We start from the raw sequence: 14,362 nt of genomic DNA on the forward strand, positions 1-14,362 counted from the left end.
GTGCAAGTACTAACAAATCCAACATTCCACCAGCACTCAGAGACACCAGGAAGCATTTAGTTGGTAAGTGGCCACACCTCTGTCATTATCAGAGGTCTTTTCTAAACAACCTGCATATGCCTCATGCCACGCACCCGGAGAGTCATGCTCACCTGACAGAGGAAAGATCCTCCACAGGTAGGTCACCAGAGAGGTCACCTCACATTGTGACCAGATGCCTTCCCTCTGTTTTTGTGTGGGGCCTTAGGGTCCTTCACTTCTGCTCTGCCACCATGGGAATTTTGACTCAACTCTCCAGATACTACTTGGTTTCTTCCAAGTCAAGGGGAACAAAGACTGTGTTTTACAAGCAGCTGGCCAGAAAATGTGCTTAGATGCCTTTGGTAAAACCTCAGAGGAGACTGTGTATTTAAGAAAAGGCCAGTGTCTTCATCTACACTTGAACCAGGCTGGGCCACTTCATAGAATGCTATTAAATTTTTCCATTATCTAAATGTTCAAGTTTTCCTACACCTTCAGTACTGAAGGTGTATAATATCAAGTCTTTGGACTGGTGAACACTAACGACATTAGCATGTAAGGATTGTCTACGGTATATATTTTTTTCTAGCAAAAGAGGAGCCACTGCATAAATTATCAATAGTCTGGATCAGTTCTTAGTGATGATACATGGCATTTGAAGCTATTAGCAATTCAACTTGGGAATTCAGAGAATAAAGGCATAAAGGGATTCAAATCACAGGGGCTTCCTGGGGTTTTGGTAATGTATCGAGTCATTTCTACTCTTGCTAAAATTATCTTTTTAACTTGCTCTTGAATTAACACTTGAGATAAATATCATTTAAAATATGTTTCAGCAGATTCATTTCTGTTAGGTCTCAAATCCGAAACAAACAGCTAACATACTGCCTATTTAACATATCAAAGTGGAGCTGGCCCCCAGGTTCTCCCAGCATCCTTCAGTCCCTACTGGTTACAAGATAGGGCTGCCTATCACGCCCCCTACCCTGAACACTCCACCCAGGGTCTGGGCTGCCCTTCCCTATACAATCCAGCTATTTTGGTTATCCATCCCCTTTGTCCTGCCCTTTCCCTTCTGGCCTCTTGGTCTGGCCCTACTGCCCTGTCCTCATATGGCCCTGCTTAGGATCATGTCCACTCTGGACTTTCCCAGAAGTCCCTGCTTCTGTCTAAGCTCTCCCTTTTATCTACAATAAACTTTCTCCTCCACCAGTCATACCCTTCCTTTTTTACTTTGTTTTTTTTTTTTCATTCAGCTTCCATCTTTCAGCTTTCTGGAGAGGACAATTTACACAGATTTTGAGAAGGAAATGTAGAGTCCTTTGCATCATCCCCTGATGCCCTTTCCAGTTGCAGCAAGTTTACCAGGGAGGCTACCTGGCATTTCCGTTTGTTATCATGAATCTCTTCAGGGTCTTATCACAACAAACATAAGAGAGTGGAGCATAAATGAGCCTCCCTTCTCCAGGACCCATAGACTCATCCATGTCCAGAACTACAGTCTTGATCTTTAGTTTAACCCTCTAAATAAGCAGCAGAATCATCCTTGGAAACAGATGCAAAGCTGTGTGACCTCGGAGGGACACTTGGCACAGGAATGAAGCATCTCTCTTCATCTATCTTTCTTAAAACTCACAGGCTGCTATTTAGGAGGTTATCCTTCAAAGAGGCAAGTGGTACCTGTAAGTGTCAATATTTTCCATGATATTTTGGGACATTGATTTTTTTCCTATACTTTTCTACCATGCACCAATGTAAATATATTTTTATAATCTAAAAAATAACACCAGTCTTAGAAAAAAGCATAATGTACATCAAAAGTTAGAAATGTAATTTAAAATGTTGAGTCACATTACAAAGCTCAGCTCAGGAGATAGAAGCAGTGGGAATGCAGAGGATAGGAGCCCAGGGCCTTTGCCTGGAAATGACAGTATGCCATCTTTCTGGAAAGCCATTTGTCTGTATGTATCAGGAGCATTGTAAAGGTCCATGCTAAGTGGCCTACAAGTTTGGCTTTTTGCAGTGCACATAAAGAAAAGAAGTAAATATGCAAAGATTTAATTTTAACATATTCATCTTATTTTGTCCATAATATTATAAAGTTGTAAGTAATTATGGCAGAAGAGGTAAATAAAAGAAGTTGTTATAGGGTATCTGAAGAGAAAAATCTCCCAAGAGGCCTGAATAAATAGAACGGGGTCTTGATTAACTGTTGGCAGGACTGTCCCACGCAGACTAGTGGGAGGCAGCCTGGATCTCCAGTTGGTTAGAATTTTTAAGGGCAATAAAAACCCGAAATTGTGACACACACAGAAAGGCAGCTCTAGAGAAATGCAACAGGCAATTGTTGTTTATAGAAGTAGGGGGACTGTTGCAATTTAAGAAAAGCAGCACACGAGAGAGAAAGATGCCATGAGACAAGTTTCAAGAAGAGGGCTTTTTATTAGGAAAAGAGATCATAAAAAGGGAGAAAGGAAAGGGGGAGACTGGCCACTGGAAACAGGAGCAGCAGGAGAGAGGAAAGAGGGAGAGAGAGAGCAGAACAGAGAGAGGGAGGGAAAGAAAGAGAGAAGGATGGGAAGTGGGCAGGGCCCTTTTTTAAAAGGGAACATAGTGAATGTGCACAGATGGTGGGTGCTCAGCTGAGGGTGTATCCTGTCAGATCCCCAAGGACAGGCCAGTACAGATGCCTAAATACTAACAGAGATAACAGCTAAATGGTCAGGCAGTTAAACTTTAGCTCAAGGTTACATTATATAGGAATTTAGGGCTGGTTCACAGACAAGTTTCACTCAAGATAGTTTGAGCATTTATAGTATTCTCAGGAACACTTTCATGAGATGGCCTAACTGTTATGTTTAAAAATCCCCAATGAATGGTAAGGTTACTGGAAACCCACCACCAGTGATACAATAAGCCAATCAAACCGAATTAATAAATCCATATTTAATATGAGTAAAGCATTCCTGTATGACCCCAGGGGAACAGGAAACCTGGAACCACAGGTGAATCCAGATGTGGGGACTTTTAATGCCCTTGGAAGTGGACCCGTCAATGGCGGGGGTTTTTAGGGGTGGGGTCTAGACTGAGGTGACTCCAGGTAAGGGCCCACCCTTGGCACCTTGAGGGTGAGGTTTGGAAGGGGGCTATCAAACAATAACTATGCTTCAATAGGCTGCTACAAAGGTACAGCAACATCATATAATTAAACAATATAGAATTAGTATGAATGATGATATGTATATATGCTTGTAATTATACTTTAAAGTCTTGGAATGTGTCCACAAGAGTGCTATGGAATAAAGAGGAGTTACAGAATTCTATGTGAAATATTTAATTTTGGGGAGGAGGGCGGGGCACTATAGCCCAAGCTGACCTTGAACTTGTGGCAGTCTTCTGCTTTGGGAGTCTTCATTTCTGTTTGAAAAGAAAGGTATGCACATACATCTTGAAAATCTTTTCTTTTGGCTTATCTGTATTTTTGTATTCTTGAACTTTGTAGAATTAACATGACTTATTTGTGTGATTTAAAATTTAACATAAATGAAAATATCTATTAGAGGTGCACAATTTATAAAATAGTTCACATGATATATGCATAAACACACAGAAAACACACACACTTCTTATAATGCTGGGGATTGGTTTCTCCAGGTATCAGTAAGATCTACATATGATCTGGCACAGCCTCAAGTGGTTCCTGCGCAGCCTTAAAAAGTAACCTGCAGGGGCTAGAGAGATGGCTCAGAGGTTAAGAGTACTGACTAGTCTTCCAGAGGTCCTGAGTTCAATTCCCAGCAGCCACATGGTGGCTCACAACCATCTATAATGAGATCTGGTGCCCTCTTCTGATGTGCAGATATACATGGATGCAGAATGTTGTATACATAATAAAGAAATAGGATCTTTTTTTTTAAGGGTGTGAATAAAAGCAACCTGCATAGTTGGGCACTGGGGAAGCAGAGGCAGGCAAATCTCTGAGTTCAAGGCTAACCTGGCTCACAGGTTACACAGAGAAACACAGTCTTGAACACAAAAGCAAGAAACCCCCCCAAAATACCTGTGTATTATTTAATAAAATGCCAATTTCTAGGAGAGTCAGTCTCCGCCACCACCATCTAGAACTCTGTGATCAATTGGAGCATCTGATTCATTGGAGCATCTGATCTATTGGAGCATCTGATCCATTGGAGCATCTGATCTATTGGAGCATCTGATCCATTGGAGCATCTGATCTATTGTGGTGACATTTTAGTCAGTGGGTATTTATTTCTAGGCTCTGTAGTGGCTTCCTCTTCAGTGTTCTCTAGACTGAATGAAAGACAGATGCAGTAAAGAAACAAAAATAACCCTCGTGGGTGAAAAGGGAAAAGCTTATTCCAAACTGCCAAGGCTGTCAGAGAGAAGCGAGAGGGTAAAATCTCCTGGGTTATGTGGGAAAGGGTGCTTATGAAAGGCAGCCTGTGAACTAGGGTTCAGAGCTGTGAGTAGGGACCAAGGAGCAAGAGACATCCTAATAGCATGACAGGCATATGATAATGGAAGAGTTTGTGTCCCTTTTGCCAGAGGTAAGAAGAATTAGCAAGTAGGAACTTTCTTCAAGCCTCAGAGGGAATGCTGGCTTTTGTCTAAATGCCCAACTTTGGACTTTGGAAAAAGGAAATTTGGAGGGGATCTTTCATAGATGAGCGGGGTTTGTCTCTATATAAGGAGAGAGAGGAAAATACGTTTAAAGAAGCTTGCTTCAGATGTGGAGTGTCACTCTACCTGAGTCCCTGTCATTAAAAGTGAACTGTAATTTTCATTGAAAGAGAAATCAGTGTGATTTTACACATCCCCGTTTATGGAAGATTACATCTCACAGCCTGTAAGGAGATGGAGAGTGACAAGAAAAGGAACATCCTCACAGCCCGATTTTATGATGAAAATGTCTATTTAGGGCCATATTTTACAGAAGCAAAAGCCATCTTGAAGGCTGGGAAACTCAGTGGGGAGGGCTTAGAGCCAGTGCTTCGGACCTTGAGACAAACAAAACTGAGTCCTCTTTTGTCTGTTTCTTAGTCTTTGCCATAACATTGATAAAGAGTGCCCAACAGCCTAGTCACACACCAGGCTCGGTGACTTAGTTACATCTTTAATCTAAAGTTTCTTCAAGGGTCTAAGAGCCTCTGTTCACAGACCATGCTAGGATTTCTAATCTTGTTTGAAATCTCTGAAAAACTGGAAATCAAGAGTTTTGTTTCTTTCTTTTACAAATGAGGTAGCTGGTAAATTAGAGGATCCTTCCAGAAGCATCATTTTGTGATTTTCTGTGGGTATTGTTTAATTTACTTTTTAAATTTTCTGTTTTTTAGTTTCAGTTTGATTGTTGTTGTTTGTTGAAACAGGGTCTATGTAGCCCTGGCTATCCTGAATCTCAGTATGTTAGATCAGGCTGGCCTTCATCTCACTGGGATCAGAATGCCTCTGCTGCCTGAGTGCTGGGGTTAAGGATGTGTTTTTTGTGTCCTTTATTGTTTAGAGGATGTTTTTAGTTTGTGTGTTGGCTTTTTAAAAAATCATTTTCCTTTTCAGTCAAACATACCACAGAAATGTTTGGAAAAGTTGAGATTTAAGAAGAATCTAGGATTTCTGTATTGAGAATGTTCTCAGTGTGATTTTTTTTACAACATCACCAAGTTTTCTCATTCCACAGAGAAAGCTAAACTAATTTCTCCCACTGAAAACTTGAATAAGATGTAGATGGCTACATAAAACTTGGCATCTTCTTTTATAAAAACATATATCTGTGAATAAAATATTTTATGTCAAAAAGATCAATAAAGATATTACTTCTTTTTAAAAAGTTAGTTTGGGGGCCACTAGAATTTTTTACTCTCTTCTGAAACAAGGTGTCCCTGTGTCTCCAACTTGCCAGGCTGGCATTGACTCAAGAGATCTCCTGCCCCAGCCTCCCTTAAATAGGTGTGACTATAGGTAGGTCACTAGGCCTGGTGGTGGCTTCTTTTTCTTCCTCTACCTCTTCTTTTTATAGGTATAGATAATTTAAATAATGATTGACTCTAATTATCAAAAAGTCAACCCATTGAATATTAAAAGGAAATAAACTGAATACATTCTTTTTTTTACTGTTGCTCATATATTTTTAAATTTATTTTATTAGTTCAAATTAGAAACAAGCTTGCTTCAGATGTCAATCCCTTCTCCCTCTCCCTCCCCTTCCCCCCAACATCCCACCTACCCCTAGCCATCCCCCCTCCATTCCCCAGGCAGGGTAAGGCCCTCAAAAGGAGCTCCCCAAAGTCTACCACATCATCCTGGCCCAGGCCTAGGCCCTTCCTCATGTGTCCAGGTCAAGAGAGCATCCCTTCACAAGGAATGGGCTCTCAAAATCCCTTCTTTTTTTTTAAGACCTTATATATTTAATACAGTGCATTAGCTCTGTACAAATGGAAAAAAATTAAGTTCAACATTTCTAGACCAATATGGCTGTTATTTTTGTACAATGCCAACTCAACAAGGTAAACTGGGATACTTTTTTCCAAAGTTGACAGCACAGCTAAAGTTTCCAAAAAAATTCAAATTATATATGTATATATATATATATATTTATATTTATATAAAAAGACCAATAATGCCAGTATGTTATGCATCAATAGCAGCAACAGCTTTTCCAAGCATTTCTCTTTTTTGTGAATTTGTCTTATTATTATTACTAATAATTTTACATTTTAATCTTCACAAAATCAGACATTTTTCTATGTTTTTTCAATTTCTGTCCCTAGGCCACAGGTATAGTAGACATTCTGTTAAATGAACGAGTGGGTGACTGAATGCATGTATTGCACAAGAAAACAGTATTTTGGTGCCAAGAGACTAAAGAAAAGGTAACTAAATTTGCATTTTAGGGCATATAGAGGTTTTGGTGTCGAGCCATATGTTTGATCAGGATAAGAATGCTACAAATGATGCTATTAAGGGACTTTGTAGAGTCTTTGAAAATGATAGTTACAAGTCAGGTAGTGGTGGCACATAGCTTTAATCTAAGCACTCAGGATACAGAGGCAGGCAGATCCTCAGATTTCTCGGCCAGCCTGCTCTACAGAGCAAGCTCCAGGACAGCCAGGGCTACACAGAGAAACCCTGTTTCAAAAAAAAAAAAAAAAAAACATAACAAAACAAAAGCAAAAGAAGAAAAGAAGGAAAGAAAACACTAGTTACAGAAAGTGAAAATGTATCTATAGAAGCAAGTCACATAAAATATAAATAGTTTTTACACACATGTGATTTTGTTTGCTGATTTTATAATTCAAAGTGCCAAATTATTACTTAATATTCAAGTCCATAGCCCAACACCTTAGTTTCTCTGTAGGAAACAGAAATTGATAGTGGAAAATATCTTTATTGTGGCTTAGCTAAACGAGGAGGAAAGAGCTGAATTTCTCTCCCCTGTGCCCATAGAAGTGCCTGCATTTATAGGAAACCAAAAAACAGATGACAGAAAATCAGTAGATTTGACTGTGAGACAGCTTAATGCATCTTTTTCTCAGGGTAGGGAGACTTGACCCTAGGTTGCTCCAGCTGTCTCTGTGAGTATTCAGGTATCTGTACTGGCCTGCCCTTGGGTTCTGACAGGATACGCCCTCAGCTGCAGCCACTAAGAGCACCACCTGTGTTCCCTTTTAAAGGGGCCCTACCCACCTCCCATCCTTCTCTCTTTCTTCCTCTCCCTCTTTCCCTCTCTCCCCCTTTCTCTCCCCCCTTCTTTCCTCTCTCCTCTCTCCTGCTGCTCCTGTCTCTGGAGGCTGGTGTCCCCACTCTCCTTTCCCCTTTTTATGATCCCTTTCCCTAATAAAAATCCCTCTACATGAACTCTGTCACATGGTGTCTTTCTCTCTCAAGAGCTGCTTTCCTTAAATTACAACAGTCTCTATGCTCAGCATGGAGGGTTATTGTATGTTTAGAAATTGGACTTCTACAAGCGACATATTTGCATCTGTGTTAAATATGTTACATCTTCAAAGGACTCAAGGTCCAGGGCTTCCTAAAAAGACTGGAGATGAGGAGCCAGGCTGACTGCAATGCAGACTAACCAACAAACCCATTTGTGCTTCCTGAGAGGTTGAGCCAGGAGGATCTTGAGTTCAAAGCCGTTTCTGGGCTGCAAGTGGGACCCAATCCGTGGATAGATATGTAAATAAATGAATGAATCGGAGAGCAGAGCGATGTGATCATGGGAAGTGAGTCTTGCATTCCTTTACCGCCCCAGGTCTGGGAACAAAAACTTTTTGGGATGGAGGAGGACATTGTGCTCACCTGAAAGAGTCCTCAACACAAAGTCAGAAACACCAAAAACCTACCTTAGTCCACCTGTGCTGCCATAATGAAATACTTGAGCCTGGGTAGTTTTAAAGGACGGACATTCATGTCTCACAGTTGTCTAGGCCAGTAAGTCTACAGCATAGGGGTCACATCTGCTGCAGGTTCGGGGCTGTTTCCTTGGAGGTTCCGGTTACTGCATGAACTAACCCAAGCCCCCACTGCTGCTTTCTCTGCATCTTAACCCCATCCCTGAGGAGGGAGCCCTCTTGGCCTGATTGCCTCTAATGGCCCACAGATTAATGCTGTCACAGTGTCTGAATTTGGGGGTGGAGGGATACGTTTAAACCGTTGCTACACAAAATGTGTTTGAATGATTTAGTTATTTGAAAAGAGGGAAGTTCCATGATTGGCCAATATTTGGGACATTGCAGAGTCTAGTAAATTCCCATCATCTGAGAAGGGGAGCCTCTTTTGCTAAAAATATTTCTCTAATCTCTTGAGTGAATGTGTTTAGTCGCATCAGATATGCGGGTAGATGAGCTGAGACCACAGGGATCCATTCCATGCATGCAGGGAAAGAGATGAAGGCCTCTCTGATTTAATTTAAAAAAAAAAAGTATCTGTCCATTAAGTTTGGATAAACATCTGAATTCTGCCGTGCTAGTCGCCCTCACCTCCCCAACCCCCCAAAGCTCCTAATGTCCGCTATAGGAACAGCTGTGGCGAGAATTAGTTGGTCTAAGCTTTTGGGCCGCTTCCAACTTCGCTATAGCTCACACCCTATAGGTCAAGGAAAGAAGTGATGTAATGCATATAGCTGGGCCTCTTTAATTACAATGGAATGGAGGGGGAGGGGCTACCGGCGGTGACAAGTTTAGCGCGTGACTTGGTCCAGGGATGCAGGAAACAAAAACATTACCAACCATTGGCTGCGTCCACCTCGGACTCCGGTCTCTAGCGCCAGGTCTGGAACCTGGGAGCGCACGTTTCCGGGGCAGGGGTGGCGCTGTCCCGCTGAGCGTCAGCCTTGAGCACACACGCTCCACGCAGGCTCTCGCGGGCAGACAGCGTCCTCCCCGCTGGGATGGGCGTGGGGCCCAGCGCTCCGCACACGGTCCCCACAGGGCTCGCACGAAGACACCCGCGGTCACCCGGGTTCGCGGCGAGTGAGCCGCGCTGTCGTCATTCATTCGCAGTGTCCGGAGCGTCCTTCCAGCTCGCTGCCCCGATGCCAGGTGTCCACGAGCGGTGATCTCGGACTCGGCAGCTGGAGACCACGGCGGCCTGGGGTCTTGGGTCCCCGCACTAGCTCGCCCTTGAACGCCGCCGCCCCCCGCAACCGAGCCCAGCCGCTTGCTCCCGCCGCTGTGGGCCGGGCCGGGCTTCGAGGCTGCGCGCCTGGCGAGTGCGGCGCCGCGAGGAGGATGCTACTTGCTCGGTCCCGATCACCGTCATCGTTCCCGGCCGCCCGCTGGGTCTTTGTCGCCTGCCGGCGCCGCGGGCCGCCGCCTGCTGAAGGCCATCGCGGCCGCCGCACCCACGGCGGGCGGGCGCGCGTGTGCCCGGGAGTGCGCACCAGTGTGCGGGCCCCTTTGTGTGACTGCCCACGGCCACCGGGACCATGTGGGTGAATCCGGAGGAGGTGCTGCTGGCCAACGCGCTGTGGATCACCGAGCGGGCCAACCCCTACTTCATCCTACAACGGAGGAAGGGCCATGGGGGCGACGGGGGCGGCGGCGGCGGATTGGCGGGTAAGGACAGGGCACTGCGGGGAGGCTACGCCCGGGCCCTGGCTGCGGACACCCGGGACGCCGCCTGGTCCCCAGGGCTGGGCCGTCTGCCCGCCCAGCATGGTTGCCTGGAAGCATCTGGAGTTGTGATTTTATTTTATTTTTTTCAGACTAGGAGAGAAATAGCTCTTTCCTGACCCTGTCAAGAGATGGGGGCTTTGCGTGGGTGACTCATAAGTGGGTTAAGATGAGAATAGCAATGAGTGAATGTAGCATTATCACTGAAGAATCGAATGTCGTATTGCAACCCCCCCCTCCCTTAACATATTGCTGAGTGTATTAAGAGAGATGGAAGACGTTAGTTTGGACTCAGTTGTCTTTAAGGGCAATCACAACAGTCAGGTGTCAAACACCCTTTTGTTACCAAGGAAACAATCTGTTAAGAGGCTGATGTGGTCATTTCCTATATTCATATGACCTATGAGGATGAATAAGGAAAATGGAATTCTTTTGTTGCATGGGATTAGACAGAAAACAAAGCAAGTTGTCTGGTTCTGGCCATATAACTACATTTTAACAAGTTAGTTACTTCTTAAACTCCTTCAACAAGGTGTTATCAAGATAATTAGCAATCACTCATAACCTGGATATTTCCACGTTAGAAAGATCTTGCTTTATTAACTAGCTGGCTTGCATGGTGGGAGGTTACAGATAATACTGAACTCCTACTGTGCTAGAGATACTGGACCTGCCCTTCTTGTTACTACAATATTAGTAAATATTCTATCATCGCTAAAAAGTTAGTGAAAGAAATAGATGGCTGTCTAGGAAGGAGGCCAAAGAAATGGGGCGGACTGCTGACATCTTCGGAGTTGAGACTATAGATCCCCAGAGTCTGAGTGTTAGGTAAACTGCTCTTACAATGGCCTGCTGTGACATGACAATTCTTGTTGAAGAGTGCACACAGCTGTTATGTATATAAACTGATTCTCTATACACTAAAATCCAGATGTCTTCTAGTAGAGCATATGCTAACACACCTATGTTTGAAGTATTGGGCTAGTGCAAACATTTTTTAAAACATGTCAAAGAGAATCTGCAGAGGTTCAGACCTTATTATGGAAATTCTGACTAGTGAACTGGACTCGGAATGTCCCAGGTCATTTTGTAAAAGGTCTTGAACCATACATTTTAATGTGTAATTTTAGTATGTGCCTAGATCACCTTCCTTTAAACCTAGGACAAGGAAATGTGAATAAGCTCCATGCGGACAAAGAGCTTCCTGTTGACTTTGACTTTCTGTGTCATCATGCACTAGTATTCATCTTTCCCAGTCATTTGCACTAGGGTATGAAAACTTAGGGGGTGTGGGTTGTCTTCTTTTTCTACTTAAACTTTGTTGCATTCTAATATTTAGAATTCCAGTGGGGAGTTCACTGGTTATCTCATCTTGTCCACTGTCACTGATGCCTTAGTCTATGAAGATAGAAATCTATCTTTTTAAGTTGAGAACGCACTGCTTTTGTAGATGCTGTTTCTGGAATAATTGAAATTATTTTGAAAAGCACAGATATTTCTACTAACAAAAGCTGTTTTTAACCAGCTGGTTAAATGGTGGTAGAATGTCTGTTCTGAAAAATTGGTACTCTTTGAAATAGTCATACTATGTCTCGAATATAATAATGTGAGTTCATTCATTAAATTGCTAAATCATTAGCAAGTGTTTATTGGCAACTTCAGAAGCACCAATGTCATGATGCTTGCAGCTTAGTGGATATCAGATGATAAGACAATCACATAAATCCATTTAAAGTTATCAGTGTGCAAGGCCCCAGCCAAAAAGCAGAGTCCAACTTCGATCAAATGAAGAGAGTTTATTGAGGAGTTATGAAGACAGAGGCTGGCCTGGTTATCTGAGTCAGTGAAAGCAAAGCAAGGGAGGCCTGAAAAACACAAAGCAATGATTTGGCCAGGGACATTAATGCTGGAGCCAAGGAGGAGGCAGTTCCTCCTGGAGGAAGCCTCCTCCTGCCAGAAATACAGATCACAAGAAAGGTGAACATGCCCTGGTTCCTCTCTCCCTGCCATCCAGCTTCTATCATTATAAAATCCACTGGAGCCCAACGGAAGCTGGCTGGACATGGAGGCCTAGTGATGTATGCGGTCCCTTGAGATTGGCTGACCAGGGATGGAATGGGGAAGCCAGTGGTGGACTGAAAGTGGCAAGCATGGGCTCCATAAGGAGAGTAAGTACTATTAGTTAGTTTTGGCCACCAGGGCTAGGGTAGCTGGGAAAAGGGGAAAATTCCAGTGAGTGACCCTAAAAGAATGGGTGTGTGAAGACGGGAAGAGAGTCTGTATTGTCAGCTGTGGTAAGATCTTAGGACTTTTATATAATGAGCATTGAGACAGTAGGGAAACCTGTCCAGTTTGAACTGGCCAGGAATGTTCCACCAGTGGTCCTCATGGTAACTGGTAAGAAATTGCAGCTGGGGATGTAGCTCAGTTGGCAGGTGCTTGCCTAGCAAGCACAAAGCCCTGGGTTTGATCCCCGGCACCACAGAAAACTGCCTGTGGTGGTGAACTTTATAATCCAGCACTTTCGAAGTGCAGCCAACAAGATGAAGAGTTCAGAGTCGGGTTGTGCGATGGCTCAGTGGACAAAGCTGCTTGCTGCCCAGCATGGAGTCTGGCTTGGATTCCTAGGACCCACATGAGAGAAGAAGATCACTGTCTCCTGAAAGTTGTCCTCTGACTTCCACATGATAACATGATACCACACACACACACACACACACACACACACACACACACACACACAGGCCCAGCAAGAACTGCTTTTCCTGAAGACCTGAGTTCACATCCCAACCTCCACATTATACAGTTTACAACTACCTGTCACTCCAGATCTGGGGTATCTGAGGGTCTGGCCACCTAGCACCAAAACATGTATGCCATATACTCAACATAGACACACATGAACAAAACTAAAAAGTAAAGTCTCTAAAACATACTTCAGAAGTCATCCTTGATTACATAGGTTCAGCCTAGGCTACATAGACTTTTAAAAACAGAAAACAAAACAAACAACACAGAAAGCTATAAAAAAAAAAAAATGGGCTAGTACTGGAGTGATGGCTCAGTGGTTAAGAGTGCTGGCTGCTCTTCTTCCAGAGGTCCCGAATTCAATTCCTAGCCACCACATGGTGGCTCAGAGCCATCTATGATGGGGTCTGATGCCCTCTTCTGTCCTGCTTATGGACAGGAAGACAGAGCATTCATGTATATAAATAAATACGTCTTTTAAAAAATAATGGGCTAAAGTGGGGACATTTGCCAATTTAAAAGAAAAAAGCAAGCTATTCTCCATTGCAGATCCTATGCATAGCTATTGATGAAGATTTCTGTTGTACATGAATTTGAGTTATTCATTTTAGCACTTTGTTTTCTTTTGGGTTTTCAAGACAGGGTTTCTCTGTGTATCCATGGCTGACCTGGCACTTGTTCTGTAGACCAGGCTGGCCTTGAACTCACAGCAATCCACCTGTCTCTGTCTCCCAAGTGCTAAGACTAAAGGCATGCACCACCACTGCCTGGCTAGTTAAGCACTTTTAACTGAAAAATTTTAATCATAAAGAAAGTTGAACAAAATGAGTGCAGAATATGAGAAGTGAACATTTTGCAAACAATGGCAGGACAAAGAGGAGTCTATTACCAACGCCTGGTCATGCCACGCTCTGCTCTCCCTCTCTTTTAACACTAAAAGCTGTCTCACACTTTTTGCTAAACATGACTTTGCTTTTCTTCTGTTTTCCAACAAGGAACATACCCCCAAACCATGGTATTTGGTTCTCTAATGTTTTCATTTTTGCTTTTTTGAGAAAGTGATGAAATGAAACCATGGATTCTTCTCTGTGTTACTTGGTGATATTCATAAATACTGTTGCTTGGGTTCTAGCTGTTAACTTTTGGTACTATATAAAAAGCATTTATGGGTCACTATAATTGACTTGCTCATCTGTTGCATGGCTGATGAGAACTTGGTGGCTCGTTGGTTTTATGGATTCTGGCTCTACAGCTTGTCACTGTTCCATGGTACTAGTGGCCCACTGGTTTTTCAAATCTTCTAGAAATAGTCCATTGTTTAAAGTGTGGGAGAATTCATTTTCTAAATCTTTTACATATTCCTTTCCCCCTCCATGGGGGCTTTAGTGTTGGTAACTTAGTCTTTTCTTTCTAGAAGATATAAAGGTAATCATCTCTATTATCTCCCAGAAACTTCATAGTTT

The 14,362-nt window shown here is 43.2% G+C and overlaps 1 protein-coding gene across 3 annotated transcripts in view; it reads left to right on the top strand.

The window, feature by feature from the left end:
- The first annotated feature begins 9,964 nt into the window (after positions 1 to 9,964).
- Tbc1d9 (TBC1 domain family member 9) overlaps positions 9,965 to 14,362 on the top strand; it is a 98,361-nt gene continuing 93,963 nt past the window's right edge. For all 3 annotated transcript variants that reach the window (XM_027406131.2, XM_035441402.1, XM_035441403.1), the window contains exon 1: positions 9,965 to 10,094. In XM_027406131.2, the coding sequence (XP_027261932.1) occupies positions 9,965 to 10,094 (130 nt within the window). The remainder of the gene's footprint in view (positions 10,095 to 14,362) is intronic.

This window comes from Cricetulus griseus, chromosome 3 (genome assembly GCF_003668045.3).
Source record: "Cricetulus griseus strain 17A/GY chromosome 3, alternate assembly CriGri-PICRH-1.0, whole genome shotgun sequence".
NCBI lineage: Eukaryota > Metazoa > Chordata > Mammalia > Rodentia > Cricetidae > Cricetulus > Cricetulus griseus.